The sequence below is a fragment of the Fundulus heteroclitus genome, unplaced genomic scaffold, assembly GCF_011125445.2.
Source record: "Fundulus heteroclitus isolate FHET01 unplaced genomic scaffold, MU-UCD_Fhet_4.1 scaffold_129, whole genome shotgun sequence".
Classification (NCBI taxonomy): Eukaryota; Metazoa; Chordata; class Actinopteri; order Cyprinodontiformes; family Fundulidae; genus Fundulus; species Fundulus heteroclitus.
The window spans coordinates 165,587-182,445 of record NW_023396541.1 but is presented as its reverse complement, the minus strand read 5'-3'; the positions used below and the strand labels follow the sequence as shown (position 1 = coordinate 182,445).

Sequence of the window (16,859 nt, the reverse complement as noted above, 5' to 3'; positions counted from 1 at the left end):
CAGCACATAATCTTGTAGCTGAGTCTTCTTGTTTCAGGAAGGGAAGAAACAGAGTGTCTTCTGTTTCTTCACAGGGACATGATTAAGCTATCATGTGAGTGATATGATTATATCAGAAGCTTACATTACTACATCATAACAAAATAAATCGGTTAATGAAGTATAAACATTAATCCCAACACAAACTCAAGCAGTAAATCACAAAATCTAAGAAACAACATAAGAAGGTTCTATTTAAACTCCAGTACCATGTGTTTGTGATTTTTTAGTTGTGATTGTTCAAGGACCCAAAAACAGAGAGACAAAGGGAGTCGTTATGGGTGAGTTTAATGAAAATCCAAAACTTACAAAACACTGGAGGACGCAGGAGCCAGACCACAAACAAAATGTAGACAAAATGTGTAAATATAAACTATATAAACGACGAACTGGACGTTTTATTTTGGTTTTAAAATGCAGTATGAACATTTTGAAAAGCTGGAAAGATGACAACAATTATTATACAACACATTAAAAAGAAACTTAATTTTAAGACTTTAAAAAAGAAGAACGAAAAAGATGTAAAAAGCATTAGGTCAAAAGTTTTTGTTTTTTTAAAGCAGAAAACTGAAATGTAAAATACATAAATATAATTGACTGCATTATTTAATATATTTAAAAATAATGGGCAATAAAACTGAATAGTTAAAATCTTAATTCTCATATTTAAAAACAGATTTTATATGCAAAGCATACTGCATCAGTGTTAGGTCCAAGTAATATAAAGTGAAAATAAAAACTAAAATGGTCAGCTGACTGATAATCTAACATTTATTAACATGAAAAAAAAATGTATTGAACAAATATGAGTAAACACAAAATACATCCTATTTTCCTTATCTTATTTCAAAACAAGAAAATTATTGAGAAAAAAATATTTCCTAAGTTAAATATTCCTCATAAAGGAAATAGAAGTGGTGAACATTCAAAAAACATGTATAGATTACATTCTTGGGCAATAATAAAAAATTTCATCATGTTTGGATCAGAAAAGACCTGTTTGATCATATGAGTCAAGTTTACTTCAGTGTGAAAGAGTGGTCTTCATAACTTAAATGATCAGACTGCCTCCTCCTCTGACAAACATGGGTCATTGTCTGTGGATGCCTCGGAGTCTGATGAGAGAAAATGGAGTCATCAGTTTAAAGTATTCATGCTTTAAATAAAAAAATAACCTAAATTAATTTGTGGGGCAAAACTCATGCAGAAGATTCATACCCGCTCCTGCTGCTGGTGCTCGATAGCTTCGTATTTTATCTGAAACTGACTTGCACTGTTTAAAACTAAACACACAGAAGAGACGTTTGTTGAAGCATGCGGTTTTATTTTGTGGTTTTAAACTGAGAAAGTAAAAATTACACCCTCTGTGCTTCACGGACTTGTATCTGAAAACCATTTAGTACAATATTTAGGTTTTATAATTAAATAGTGTTACCAAATTGTCCCAAATGACATTAAAATGAATAAATTATGACTAAAACCTTTAAATATGGTTTTAAACTTTTGACTTAAAATTAAGTTCAGTTTGAATATTTGGAGTTTAGCATAAAATATGTGAAACAAAATCTTATAAAAGATGATTGTTTTTCACAAAAAGTAATCATAATCTGTATGACGTGATTTGAAAAAAAAATGTTTCAAAAAACTGTCACATGACAACCGACATATTACACTGTATAATCCTCACTGTATATATAAAGTTTCAGATTTCTTAAAATTATTAATAAAAAATGTATACATATCTTTTTTGTCATGCAGCCTTCCTCCTGTCTGCTGTTTTGTTTTGCTAAACAAGAAGTCACAGAATATCTTATGAAGTAGGGTAAAGGATACTGTGAACATTGTTATATCTAAATGTAAAGGAGTTTCAGAAAAGACGAGAAACATCTGTCAGCCTGAAAACTGTTTAAAAACAATTTCTATGGCTGATTCATGCAAACCAATCAGCAATAAAAGGAGAGAGAATCGCTAAAATATCATCCATGTGTAAATACTCCTACAAAAACGATTGTTGACCTAAAAGTACTAAATGACTGGTCTCACATTTGCCAAAGCCATCATACTGATTTCCAAAAGGTAGAAATATTAACAGAGTTGCTTCTCTTTGCCTTATCCTTTTCACAGCAGTACTCTCTATGGTGTGTTTTCAAGGCAAGATCAAGGATGAAGGAAGGTGCTGTTGAGCTGCAGGGGTCTGACAAATTTGTTAGTCTTATTCTGTTTCCTTATTCCTCTTTGGGCGTTAAAACCACCTATCAGCTCACATGGTACACAGACTCGTACTCAAAGTACTGAAGTCTCTTCCTGTGTCTGAACAGAAAGTGATGAGAAAAGCATTCAAATTCAAATTCAATTTGAATTCATAGATACTAAATTAGTTTTAGGTTTATTTAGTTCTTTCAGCAGCTTATAGGACAATTGAAAATATCCCATTATTTATCTTCTTTTAATTAAAGGTGAAGAATAAGAGTGTTTAAATTCAGCTCTAAAAAAAACAGTATTGTTACATAAATGATTAAACAGATAAGTAGCAGTTTGATGCTTACTTGCTTTCTGAGCAGCATAGCTGTGCTCAGTCGGTGAAATCAGCCACACAAACATGATCGTCATTGCAGAGACATTAGAATGAGATGAATGTCTGATATCATGATAGCCTGGCTAAAGCCAAACACTCTATAAGTTGGTAGTTACACCAAGGTGTGATCTCCATGACTGACGCTGTTGACTCTAAAGCAGCATTTAGTTCCTATGCTCCACTGATCTGGAACAAACTCTATTTTGTTATAATGTTCTATTTTGTTTTTACATTTTGCTTTTATTTTGTTTTATTTTCCTGTATTTTAATCATGTAAAGCACTTTGCATTGTCTCTGTACTGAATTGTGCTATATAAATAAATTTGCCTTTGCCTTTAAAAGGTTTCACGCCAACATCAAAGTGATGTGCTGACCAGAACTTCCTCTTCCTGTCTGGATTATTTCTGGGGTCAATAAAGATGCAGGTTGAATGTGTATTTCTAGAAATAACTGCAAGTGTTCGGCTATGACTAAACTGACACTGCGCTAAAAAGATATGAAGGTGTACTGCTCATGGTTTTTTGTAGCGTTCTCAGATGTGAGTTATTTAAAATGATGTGGATATTGAGACTCAGTCTGATACCGGCGCTTTTTACAGCACAGACATGCACACAACATGCTGTCAAGCAATTTTTAAAGAGCAATAAGTAATAATGACACTCAGTATTTCAAATTAGAACAACACACTAACCTTTCAGAGTATTGCTCAGGTTGCCAAGTCAAGAGAGATGAGGACAATGAGCAGCGAAATTCAAGATGACGAGTGTAGCAATCCAGTGTTTTAAGTGTGAAAAATAAGTCCTGGTAGTCCTACTTTTTTGGGGGGGGAGAGGGAATGCCAGAGTAAAATTATAGTTATAGTAAACATAATAACAAGATGTTTAAAGCATGATTAGCAATAAAAAAGCAATACAAAAATTTTTGCTCAAGAAAAATTTAGAAATATCTCCAGTCTCTCCTTTGGCACCCAGTCCATGAGCACAAAATGTGATTAAGTAGTGAAAAAAGGAACCCGAGCTTCAGGCGATACTTTCACAAAGCCACAGTTAAAGATTGGTAACAGGAATGTTGGAAAAAAACTGTTAAAACAACTTTTACAAAAAAGTAGCAAAGCATCATTTCACATTCAGCCTGTTACATCTGCCCAAAACTTTACCCTGAACAAAAACGCAAAAGGTCTTTTAATTTAAAATAATTAAAAAATAATTTTGGTTTTAATGGGTTCCTCCTAATGAATCTTTTTAAGGAAATGAAAACTTGTCGTGATGACATTGTTCAGTTTCGTCCAGAAAATCAGACATTCGTCATGTTTTTAGGGGGTCGAAAAAAGGACAAAAAATTTGTCTTTTTCTAAAAGCACTTCGTAGTGTGAGTCCTGCTTCTGTAACACACTGCCCATTGTTACATTTTATGCATTGTACTTTATTTTTTTCCTCATTTAAATCCCACATAAATCTATTACATTTGATAATTTTCCTCCTTGCTTGGTAAAACCGAGTTAACCGTTGTTGATGCAAAATCAGTGTATTGTTTTTTTTTCATGATTTTAATTTCTTCTCTTACATAATGCAACTGAATTATACTGCATGTTTCTCTAGCAGCGCCACAGGGCCTCCAATGGGCCCCGTATTCCTACTACAGCCTTCTCAGCTCTACTGCTTCCCCTAGCGTGCAGTGCACATTTGTTTTCTTAATCGTTTACCGTGTTCAATAATCATAATCACCAGCAATTGTTGCACAATAAGTTGACTAGACTTGCTTTATACATTAGAACCCTGTAGATATTTGAGATGGTGTGTTTTTCCAAACCTGTGAATATGCTAACCCTAATTTTGGGCATTCTCTGACTTTTATACCAGGATGAGACTCAGTGGAGAGGATCTAAGGATCTTTATTCAGCACATTGAATAAAAATCAGTCAGCCAAAGTCGTAGCCACTCTAAGAAGCTAATAACTCAATATAAAAAAACAATAAAAGCAAAAACACGATAAAAACAAGGAAATATACATTAAAAAGTAGCAATAAAACCACAGAAGTCAACATCTGAAATCTCTAACTAGGTATCAAACCAGAAAGAAAAATAAATGTGTCACATTTAGAAACAAAGAGTAAAAATTATTCCCTCCATAGTTTTGGTGCGATGAGACAGAAATTCTGATCAGAGGGAGTTAGAGGAAGCACAACTGACACCGATGACAAATGCTTTTCTGCTCTAAGTGACTGTCACTAAACGAGAAACATCATGACCAGATAATTAAATAACATGAATAGTCAAAGTTTTTTTTGTCACTTTCTCCTTGTCATGCGTGGTTTTGACCATAGATCATGTCTGTTAACACACAGGAAAGTCTGAGAGTTTGCTTTGATCCAGTTTCACATTGACTCAATAATTGATTACTGTCGTAATCAAGTGTGCCGCTAAATAATAAAATCAGGAATTACAGTGTTTTCAAAAAAAAGTTGCTGAACGCCTAAGCTCCCTGATAACCTGGGTAGGCATCTTTATGGAAGAAAAATAGTCTCATTGGAATCCACCTTTTTTTTAACACCGAAATTTAAACACTGAATTTTTTAACACTGAATTTTAAACATTGAATTTTTTTTTTACATTGAATTCCTTACACTGAATTTTAATCTGGTAAAAATTCGCCCTCAAAAATTCAGCTGCAAAAATTCAGCTGAAAAAAATTCAGCGTCAAAAAATTCAAATCCAAATGTGTTGACCTTTTGATGAACTCAAGCCAAAGCAATCTGCACTCGATAGAGTCGAGCAGCTTCTAGCCAATGAAATTAGCCCATTTGGTCACGTGACACAACGGTTGGCCATAAAAGCTTTGTTCCCGGCTGAATGGAGCTGAATGAGGAGTTTCTCTTGTTAAACAGATATGATTACAAACGTCAGGTAGCTACTAATAGACAGCAATTAGAGTTTTTCATCCAATCAGACTGGGTAAAATAACTGAGGCGATCACAGCTAGTGCGGCACCCCTGTCTGCCAAGGCTCTTGGTTTGATCCGGAAGAAGCGGCCGGCGGCAAACTTTTTTTTTTTCTTCTTTTCGGCCAGAGGCAACATGGCGGCGGCCAACTCGGGAAGTTCTTCGGTATGTATACTGTATATTATCTTATATGTATATATTTTATTATATGTATATATTATCTTTAATGTTTGTGCTTTTGAAACTGTGGCTTTGCTTTAAATGCATTGCTCATTTACAGATTTGGTCGTTGCACAATTCTCTGAGGTTTAGCCCACTACAAGCTAGCATCATTCTAATGAATTCACCTGGATATGCTGTGTTTGTGATGATATTAGATTTGGTAATGAAAATCGTATTTACAAGGAATGGAAAGCTAGACAACACTGTATTTAAAATAATAATAATAATAATAATAATAATAATAATAATAATAAACGTGTAGCCAATGGGATTTGGTAATTTTTGTTGTATCTGGTATCAAATGCAAAATTAGTTAAATGATAGAGTTGATCTAAGTTTTAAATTACTTTAAAAAAAATGGTGCTGTAAATGTTAAGACTGATGAAACAGAATTAATTTCTGTGGAAGACATAATTATTTTAAATTTGTATTTTTTATTTGTCATGTGAACAGTGAACTACATGTATTTATAACCCAGCTTATTCTGCACATAACCTTATAATTATTGTATAATAGTAATTCTCCATAATGTTAATGTAAATAAAACTGTCTGGTTAAAATCATATTAGGTGAGAAAATAGGCATGTCAATTGTGTGTTAATTGTGCAAAAACAAATAACCAAACATTTTATTATACAAGGTCTTTTACTATACAAAACAGGCACCTGAGGTGAGGGAGGAATAAAAAAAATTCACATTAAAGGAGTGATATTTCACCATGGAGTGATGCCTCAGCACTATCTGTAGATCAAAACAAAACGTGTGACAAGCCACGCCTCCCTCCACTCTAACTGCAATCCAGAACTTCCTTTCCCTTCCGTTGCCTTCTATTGGCATAATCATAAAGGACAAAGACACAGCCTTTCCATTTCAGAGAAACATTTTAAATGAAGACGCACATAACTCAGAACTTTACAATCCTGTTATCAAGTGAAAGTTTTTATCTGATGGGAATGTTCTCCACCATTTTGTACCTGGCTTTTGCATTTTATATGCAGGGAGTTGGTAATGCCCTGAGTGGCGTCTGGCACGCACGTGAACTTGAACAGCAAGCCCGGGTGTGTAAACAAAACAACAGAGTGAGATGTTTGAGGTTTAATCGTAGTCCATCAAAAAACATATCTGAAGTTATTCACAAAACTATATCTTAAGTTCTTAAATAATGAAATTTCGCTTATTGCTCCTTTAAAAAAAGATAGGAGAATTTAATACTTGAGTATAGAAAATACATTTGTCATATTGTTTACCAAAGATCAGAAGAAGGCCACTGGTATGATGATTAGAGCGACACGAAACCTGCAGGGGATGCAAAGCGACAGTTGTTGGATCCTTTTTTTTTTTCTTTTTAGAACTTTGTTTATTAACATGGTATAAAACCTCAAATACAATGTGAAACCTTTGTAACAATTTTGAATAAGCCAGAATTGTTAAAGGAGTATTTTAAAACAAAATATGTTTCACAATATCAAACAAGGTGCAGATCCATTAGAGTATGGAGCATGCAAAAGTGTAGAATCTGTTGCCACAATGTGAACTCACCTTTACAGTGTTTTTGGATTGCAGTACAAAAATGTTGGAGATTAGATTTCTCTTCTCTTTTTTTAACCACAGGTCGTACTTCAGAGGATTGTATGGCCAGATGAAGGCGATGATGATGACTGCCCAGTTGAAACAAAATGCAGAATCACAGGCTATCTCAGGCAGTTCATTCTAAATGGTAAGTTATTGAAATCTTACAGTGCCTTGCAGAAATATCCGGCCCTGTTTGAACTTTTCGAACAAAGATATAAAACTATAATTTTTTTTTGCGAAGAATCAAGAAGTGGGACAAAACCATGAAGTGGAACGTAATTTATTGGATATTTCAAAATTTTTCAAGAATAAACAACTGAAAACTGGGGCATGCAGAATTAATCAAAACCCTTTACTTTCAGTGCAGCAAACTCTCTCCAGAAGTTCAGTGAGGACCTCTTAATGATCCAATGTTGACCTAAATGACTGATGATGATGAATAGAATCCACCTGTGTGGAATCAATGCAACTGCTCTGTCATAGTCTAAAAGGTCCGTTTAAAGCGCAGAGAGAATCATGAAGAACAAGGAACACACCAGGCAGGTCCGGGATACTGTTGTGGGGAAGAATTGGGAATAATGCTGATTGAAACCGCTTTTGAAAAACCCACTTTAGCCTGCTAATTTCATTGGGAAAGGGGCTATATTTAACATCAGTTACAATCAAGTTTTAAGGCAGGGATTCCCAAAGTATGCGAGCTGCCACTAGGGGTTGCGCGACTTGAACTCTATAATAGTGGTTTGACAGTGTTTTTTCCCAAAACCATAAAGACGTGTAAATAAACATTTCCTTTGTGAAAATCAAAACTGAAAATTTTATAAATAAAATGTATTGACATGAAAATCTATTTTAAAAAGTTTTGTTCTACGCTTGATTTTAAGATGAAGTTATCTTCTTCTACGCATTGTGCTTCATATGCGCTCCCAGCTTGTGCCTCTACTTCATTCATTCTCGCAAATATGCTCAATTGGCTGAAACCAGGGAATCTGAGGCAACAGAGGAGAATTGCAACGGATCTAGGAGAAGACAAATGTCTCTCCATCTCCTTCCTCGCCTCACGTCGTGTTCATCAGAAGAGGGAAAATTGAATTCGGGCTGAAAGTTTTACTTACAAAATTAAATTGAGTGACAGTCTCTCTTTTGATCGCGCAGCGCCTACAAACAGCTGCTCATGGTGCCTTGACTATGAACCTCTACCAGCACTGACGCGCATGACTCGCCCGCACCCAGCTGCAGCCTGCACTGCAGCTGGGGGGGATATTAGTGGTAGGCGCAATTTCTTGACTATGCTCACGCACAAAGCTGCAATACGTAGGGGAGCTGAGGTGTTGCCCCGGGCGTGTCTACCTGCTGAATGTAACCGCTGTAAAAAAAAAAAAAAAAAAAAGTATTTCTTATTAATAACATCTTTATGGAGTGCTCAGTTATTGTTACTGTGGTCTGCTTTACCAAAGTTCTGTCTCTCTCGCTCGTCATCGGACACAAATTAAAGTAAAGTTCTTAGTGTTTGTATTTTGCGACGTAAATTGTGAGTCAGACTCAGATTAAGAAACTAGTGCATGAAATAAACAAAGTGAGAACACACACACAGGTAGATTATCAGAGTTTAGTCCGTGAATACAGCCGCTTCAGAGACGTTTCAGGTTGTGGAGGTGTGGCCTATCTAAGCATCTCTTTCTCTCGCTCCAGGCTGAGCCACTGATGCACCTGGAAAATCCTCAAATTTAACTTTTAATATTAAGCATATGCTTTTCTCCACAGCAACATCAAGTGAACTCCACAATCTTACAAAATTCTGGACTGGATGGGAGATTCTGCCAAAAAGTCTAACCGTGGAGATAGTAGATGGAAGGTATCCCACTGCTGCCACCTGCTACGAGACTCTACGCCTTCCACTCCATTATAAGGACTACTCGACCTTTAAGGGTGAACTCCTGGCCTGCATTGAAACCTGCTATGCGGGGTTTGGTCTTATTTGATTGTTGGATCTTCCACTGCATAAAATTGAGTCTAAGTTGTTCAAGGTTTGGAATTTAAATATGAAGTTCGATGTGTTCCTCCTGTATATGTTAAACTGGAAGAAGAAAATTTATTTCATTTGTGACAATGTTAACTTTCCTTTGCCAAAGATTCACATGCATTTTGACTAAAATAAACAAGCAGATTTGCATGGAAGTTTTTTATTACAACACGTTTCTTCCTAGGGTTCTACTTTTACATTTGAATGTTATGTATACATTTTCAATCTTTTAACCCAAGCATTTCAAATTTGCCAAATGAGATTAGATCAACAGTTTTCTAATTTTCCTCTTCAAATGATAAAGTATTTACATAAAAAAATCTGTTGGCATTATTTACAGATAAGTTGACATAGCCCATTTAAAAGAATTGCTCACAAAACTGAACAGCTGCAATGTAGATGTCTGAGCCAAAGGACTGGGATGCAGCTCTTGGATTTACCACTTCCTGTAAACTTGCCATTTGTTCCTCAGTCAATGGACAGTCGATGTTTGGAACAACAATAGTCGACTGGTTCTGGCAAGAAAGGCCACTGTCCTCCCACTCAATGTCTGGAATCGGGACCCCCTGCAATAAAAAAGGGAAGGAATAAGTGTGAATGGGAAATCTTAAATGCTAAAATGAGCATCTTTACCTGTGTGTTTTCTGGTTCAGGAACAGGGTGGTAAGTGTGACCCAACACCCACAACTGATTGGGGCTCATGTTGGTTTCTGTTCTTAGTGGATGGTTGTCCCAACCACTGCAAAACGTATTCAAATCCTCCTGAAGGCGAGGCAGAAACACATAGTGACAGCAGAAGAGGTGTGCAGCATTTGAGATGTCGAGAAATCCCTCATCTTCAAGATTGTGAAGAACCTCATAGTAAACAGATGTAACCGCCACCCAGAGGTCTCTCCATAGTCGCTCTATTCTGAAATAATATACAATGAAATCTTTAGTGAGGTATGCATTTGAAAAATTCAGTACTCGCGACTGATCACATTTAGAGCCTATACGTGTTGAGGATTAGTGCAGTTTTAAATCATGCGTTTGTCATTTATAACTCTTGAAACCCTCAAAATAATCAGGGATAACCCATTTGCATCAAGTCTCACATGTAGGAAACTGTTGCAAAGAATATAGCTGTTGTAAAGCCATCTTTAGAATATCAACCGCTTCCAGATGGAAAAACAAGAACCAGGACTAGCGTTAGAGATTATGTGAATACAGAGACTGGCATGCATTACCTGTTACCATGGAGATCACAGATAAACAGACTCTGGAGGCACAGAGTCTACCATACTTGCATTGGAAAGAGTGACTGTTTAGTGGAAGCTGTGTCAGCTAGGACACGTCTACATTATAGCATTATCTTCTCCACCAATGTGATGAACAGAACACTGAAATCATACTGTGTACGTCCCTAAAGGGGGTCCTACTTAACATCTGTGGGAGGAATGAACAGGACTCTCTCGGGCACCTGTTGCTTTGTGTATGACATACCAGTATTGAAGCAGTAAACATCCCTCTGCCTTTTAGATTAAATATTGCAAAATATAGCTACGGTTTGAAGAGTATTTCTACTACTACAGAAGTCTACAATAAGAACACCACATTACCAGATAAAAGACCCTGGGGTGACCGCAAACAGGTCAATTATTTAACACTAGATCCTCATGAGGAAAACACCACAGGATGTTTAAAATTGGAAGACGTGAGTTACAGTGCATCTGCAACCAACCTGAAGACCAGAATCGGTCATGACAGTGGTTATCTATTTTTACAACTGGTGTATGGTGAAGTTGCTAGGGAAACGGGTTTTCTGGGATAAGAGTTTTTCCTATAAACTAAATGAAGCTACATCGTCAGAGCTACAAAAAAATTGAATGACAGTTTCAGAAAAAACAAACAAACCGTTGATTGTGCACACTCTTTCCTGAGATAAAACTACTTCTTCCTGTGCCACGGACAGTAAACATCAGCCGGGCAACCTCCACATTTTCTCCACCGTGGTCGCCACGTACCCTGAAACAAAAACAACAGATTCTGAGGTAAATTGTTGGTATTACTCTGTAAAGACCTAAAAAGCCACAATAACCACAGAAATAACTTACTTAAACCAATGAAGCAGGCCTGGACAAATTGCTCCTCTTCAAGTTTATTTAAAGGGTTACATTTAGTCACTGATATGCTTGGTGACATGGAGTGGACCAATATATTTTTGGTCCACACCATGCTACTACCATCTAATATAGAACAGATTACTGGATCAATGTGTGCTTCTGTGCTTGTTTGTCTGTCTTGTTGTGTCTCTGCTCTGTCTTCTGTAACCCCCAGTCGGTCGAGGCAGATGACCGTTCATACTGAGCCCGGTTCTGCCGGAGGTTTTCCTTCCCGTTAATGGGGAGTTTTTCTTTCCACTGTCGCTTCATGCTTGCTCAATATGAGGGATTGCTGCAAAGCCATGGACAATGCAGACGACTCTCCCTGTGGCTCTACGCTTCTTCAGGAGTAATGCTGCTTGTCGGGACTTTGATGCAATCAACTGGTTCCCTTATATAGGAAACTTTTGACCAATCTGTATAATCTGACCCAATCTGTATAATCTGATTGAACTTGACTTGGAAAGTGCCTTGAGATGACATGTTTCATGAATTGGCGCTATATAAATAAAACTGAATAGAATTTAATTGAATATTAAGATACATGTACTGCTATTTTTTATCCAGGCCTGTTTCATTGTCTGTTACTTTTGTCAGTTTCAAGTAATTTCAGTAACCACTGTGCTCACCAACAGAGCAGTATCAACAATTTTGTCAATTTGTAAATTAAGTTTCAAGGAAATAAAGAGCCCATTTGATCTGTGATTGCGATCGGCCTGCATTGCATCAAAAAAAGTCACATCAATTCAACTTCCAGTATGTGTCAGTATAATAGTTTGATTTTTCTTTTCTTCCTGCTCTCTATCTTTGCCTTTTTTGTATATTTCTTTCAGTTTTACGATTCTGCAAAACAAACTTATGAATATCTTTTTTGTGGTCCAAAAAATATCAACTATTTGTCTCTGACAAGTAGTGTTATTAGAAATATGCTGGTGAAGATTCTCAGTCATCCAGGTCATGGTCATTCCAAGAAAGTAAAAAAACAAACAAGTCCAGTTCTTTTGTTTTTATAATTTTTTTGAAATGTTATTAGAAATATCTGGATTATATAAACATGATCTTCAGAAATTATTTTAATAGAGTTGTTATTTTTAATGCTTTAAAAGGGTAGTAAAAATATTTAAAAGTATTTTAATATCAGGAAAGTGTCATCTTTGTGAAATAAAAATGTAGATTATGTTTTTAAAACATCTGTACATCAATACATATATGTTTTTAGCTAATATATTGGAAAGTTGTATATGCTTTTCAAAAATGTTTTCCCCATTTTCCCCACCACTTTTTTGCTCTAATTTCTATCTACATTTTATTATTACTTGCTTTTATTCTGTTTTAATTTGCTATATTTTAATCATGTAAAGCACTTTGCATTGTCCATGTACTGAATTGTGCTATATAAATAAATTTGCCTTGCCTTGCCTTGCCATGACTACAACATTTTAGAATTATGACTTTTGCTAGATAATGATATTCAGTTTTAAATCCTGGTACTACAAGTAAACAACATTATGAAAGATTGTTATCCCTGTAATGTTGAGGTTTATTATCAAAAAAAAGCGATAAAACATAATTTACCATCTCTTGTATCCAAGTAAACCACAGTATTGCCAGTTTAATGTATTTAGTAAGTCATCTTTCTTAACATCACAAAAAGTCAATCAAACCTTTAAAATTAGAGACACATACTGGGAAATCAAATATTTAAAGTTTGAGATTGGCCATACTTTTTTATCATTTTAGACAACTCCTTTAATTAAATATCAGTATATAGTTTTAGTAAAAGTGTATGACAAAATTCCTAAGAGTTAGAAATGCATCAGTAATTACCTGAGAGGAAAACCAAACCTCTCTATTGATGTTTGGAAGAATGCCAGAGTTGTTGATGCCAGGTTGTTTGTGGCAGCATCAAGATACATAATCTGTCTCAGAAAAAGAGTAATGAATGACATCCATGTAAACAGCTCATTGGACTGCACAACTCAACATACCTTACGAGAAAAGCCATCAATGCCTCCAAAGATGACAATGTTATAGCTGAACAAGAAAACAAAACAGAAAAGTTATTTAAAAATTGCTTGAAAGCAGGTAATGCAAACTAAGTTATTTTAGCTCAATTGCATTTAGAGTTAACAATAAGCCTGAAAATATATACAGTGTTAATTATTTACAACTGAAAATATGCTCAGGATTAGGGCTGGACGATAATTCAATTACAATATATATTGATCAACAGACGTATATCGATAATAGAAAAAAAGGGTCAATAAAAAGTTCAACAGAATAAGTTTTTCTATCTTGTAGTTTTGGTAAAAAGTTGGTTGAATTATCGATATCGATCAATATAATTTCTATTTTATCAATATAGATTTTTCCATATCGTCCAGCCCTACTCAGGATTGTTAACTTAAAAAGCTCAAATTATTTACCGTATCAGTTTATGGTTTGTGTCGATATGCATAAGAGACTGTGGTCCTGGGACAGAATAAGCCCGTCGAGCGATGCAACCTAATGAAACCATTCTTGACACAACACCAGCTGTGTCAACACGGTGCATGGATGCTCGAACTCTTTGGTATTGGACTCTGTGTCCTCTGGCCTGAAGAAGTGCCTTTACCATCCGATACCCAGAGTGAGGCTGCCTAGATTTTATGTCTGTAATGCATTGGTCCAATTCTCCATCTGACATGTTGCTGTAGACTGCCTTGACTGACAGATTGAACTCCTCCATGCGTCGGAATACAGTGCTTCTAGACATTCCCAAAATTTTAGCAATGGCTGGGATGGACAAGTTCAGTTCTAGAAGACTGTTAAGATACTGGGGGGAAAGAGCCATTCTGTGGCGCCCAGCAGATCCCCGCTCAAAATGAATGACAGCAGTAGTCTGATTTCTTTGGTCCTTTTCTCTGCTTATGAGTGTATGCAAATTGTTTATTGCATCTAAAATCAGAGGGCAAACCTCTATCTGACCGGACAAAGCATTTAAAAAAACAAGCTCCTGGGTGCAAATGAAATCTAAAAAGTCCTGATCCAGGGGAAGGTGTTCAAGACAATGCTCCAAGCGTGAACGCAGTCTCTCAAGAATATGATTTAGGAGTAACTCCTAAAACAGAACCAAAATAAATATTATTCTTTTTATTATATTATTTATTATTCTTAACTACTTAATAAAATATGTCGTGAGTAAACATAGCAATGTATGGTCAGCTACAATGTGGGAAACAAATACTTAACAACACAATGGCATATTTTTATAAATGCAAAAAAAAAGATTTTCATTACCAAATCTAATATCATCACAAACACAGCATATCCAGGTGAATTCATTAGAATGATGCTAGCTTGTAGTGGGCTAAACCTCAGAGAATTGTGCAACGACCAAATCTGTAAATGAGCAATGCATTTAAAGCAAAGCCACAGTTTCAAAAGCACAAACATTAAAGATAATATATACATATAATAAAATATATACATATAAGATAATATACAGTATACATACCGAAGAACTTCCCGAGTTGGCCGCCGCCATGTTGCCTCTGGCCGAAAAGAAGAAAAAAAAAAAGTTTGCCGCCGGCCGCTTCTTCCGGATCAAACCAAGAGCCTTGGCAGACAGGGGTGCCGCACTAGCTGTGATCGCCTCAGTTATTTTACCCAGTCTGATTGGATGAAAAACTCTAATTGCTGTCTATTAGTAGCTACCTGACGTTTGTAATCATATCTGTTTAACAAGAGAAACTCCTCATTCAGCTCCATTCAGCCGGGAACAAAGCTTTTATGGCCAACCGTTGTGTCACGTGACCAAATGGGCTAATTTCATTGGCTAGAAGCTGCTCGACTCTATCGAGTGCAGATTGCTTTGGCTTGAGTTCATCAAAAGGTCAACACATTTGGATTTGAATTTTTTGACGCTGAATTTTTTGACGCTGAATTTTTTAACGCTGAATTTTTTGACGCTGAATTTTTTTCAGCTGAATTTTTGCAGCTGAATTTTTGAGGGCGAATTTTTACCAGATTAAAATTCAGTGTAAGGAATTCAATGTAAAAAAAAATTCAATGTTTAAAATTCAGTGTTAAAAAATTCAGTGTTTAAATTTCGGTGTTAAAAAAAAGGTGGATTCCAATGAGACTATTTTTCTTCCATACATCTTTGTCCAGTACAGTGGCCGATAACATGTAGCCATGCAGTCTAACCAGCCAATAGGCAGAAGTGTTCCTCTTTAGAACCGTGCCGTCCGTGCTCATTATGCATAATGAGGTACAAATGCATACAGAAATGTAAAGAGGACAGGCAGAAGAAAATAAAAAATATATTATCTACTTGCAGTAATTACTGTGCCCTTAGTTGTATGCTTATTTATTTATTTATTGAAATCAAATTATTTCTGTATTTATTTTTAAATATGTCAGTGTTGATGCACCATACATCACTAGTGTCCATATAAACAGTAATACTAATATTAATGCTGATTCATGGTATTTTGTGAAAATTAAAAGAGAAATATTAGGCTAATGGTTTTGTTTTTAGCTACAGGTGACCAAGATGAGCTTCCAACACACTTCCACCTGTTAACTGTGGGCCTGCCACGTTTCCCTCCACCTGTTGAGTTCTTGACTCAGGTTAGAATCATCTAAAGGTATTGATTTCTAATCTGGCAAATCATTCTCAAAATAATGTTTTATCTGCATTATTGATTTACATTTTAAATGGGCTTAAACAAATGCTAAATTCTGAATTAGTTAACAGCTAATTTGACCTTTTTTTCAAATTCTTTAAAACAGACTTTGGTTCTCAAACATAAAGTTCCTCATTGAACTTTAATTTGCGTAATAGTTTTCAGCCATTTTGTTTGTCCTTTCGTTCTTTAGTGTTTACATATTTCATTAGTGTTCTTAAATCATAATTTTGCTTAGCAGATTTAAGTGAATTTAACTGGATCAGTCAGTTATTGATTGAAATTTGGCATTAAGTTTAATTATTTCTGTCAATAAATGATCATATTTTGAACAGAGGTTTTCATAAGTGCATTTCATATGTGTTTACAGGACAATACTTGTCAGACAAGGCTATTTAATAAAATCTAAAATAGCATACATGCATTTAATTGCACAAGACTACTACATACATTAGGATTTTTTCTTGAGACTTCCTTTTTGTAGAAGAAATCTGACCTGGTACTTTTAGGCAACTGGCTTCTGTTTATGGTATGCCTGAAATGCCAAAAAACATACAGGACAAAAAAAATCAATCACACTAAATTATCTTGAAACAAGCTAATTATGCTCTCAAGGCTGTTTGAAAAGACAAAAACCTTGATTTGTCTCTAATACAAAAATATTCTGTTTCATTTCCTTTGT

At 35.5% G+C, this 16,859-nt stretch overlaps 1 protein-coding gene across 1 annotated transcript; it reads right to left on the bottom strand.

The window, feature by feature from the left end:
- Positions 1-9,510: 9,510 nt before the first annotated feature.
- LOC110366812 lies at positions 9,511-15,605 on the bottom strand. The gene is made up of 7 exons (XM_036129021.1): positions 15,370-15,605; positions 13,934-14,374; positions 13,496-13,541; positions 13,335-13,426; positions 11,260-11,370; positions 10,000-10,276; positions 9,511-9,932 (listed from the first exon to the last, which is right to left on the bottom strand). Exons 2-7 carry the CDS (start codon positions 14,338-14,340, stop codon positions 9,726-9,728), a joined length of 1,140 nt encoding a protein of 379 aa, XP_035984914.1. The 5' UTR covers positions 14,341-14,374; positions 15,370-15,605; the 3' UTR covers positions 9,511-9,725.
- Positions 15,606-16,859: the final 1,254 nt, after the last annotated feature.

Coding starts and splice junctions, on each gene's coding strand:
- LOC110366812 (XM_036129021.1), bottom strand. CDS start 14,340: ATGGCTCTTTCCCCCCAGTATCTTAACAGTCTTCTAGAACTGAACTTG. Junction 10,277..11,259: donor AAGAGTGTGCACAATCAACG/GTTTGTTTGTTT, acceptor ATATTATTTCAG/AATAGAGCGACTATGGAGAG. Junction 9,933..9,999: donor CTGAACCAGAAAACACACAG/GTAAAGATGCTC, acceptor TTTTTATTGCAG/GGGGTCCCGATTCCAGACAT.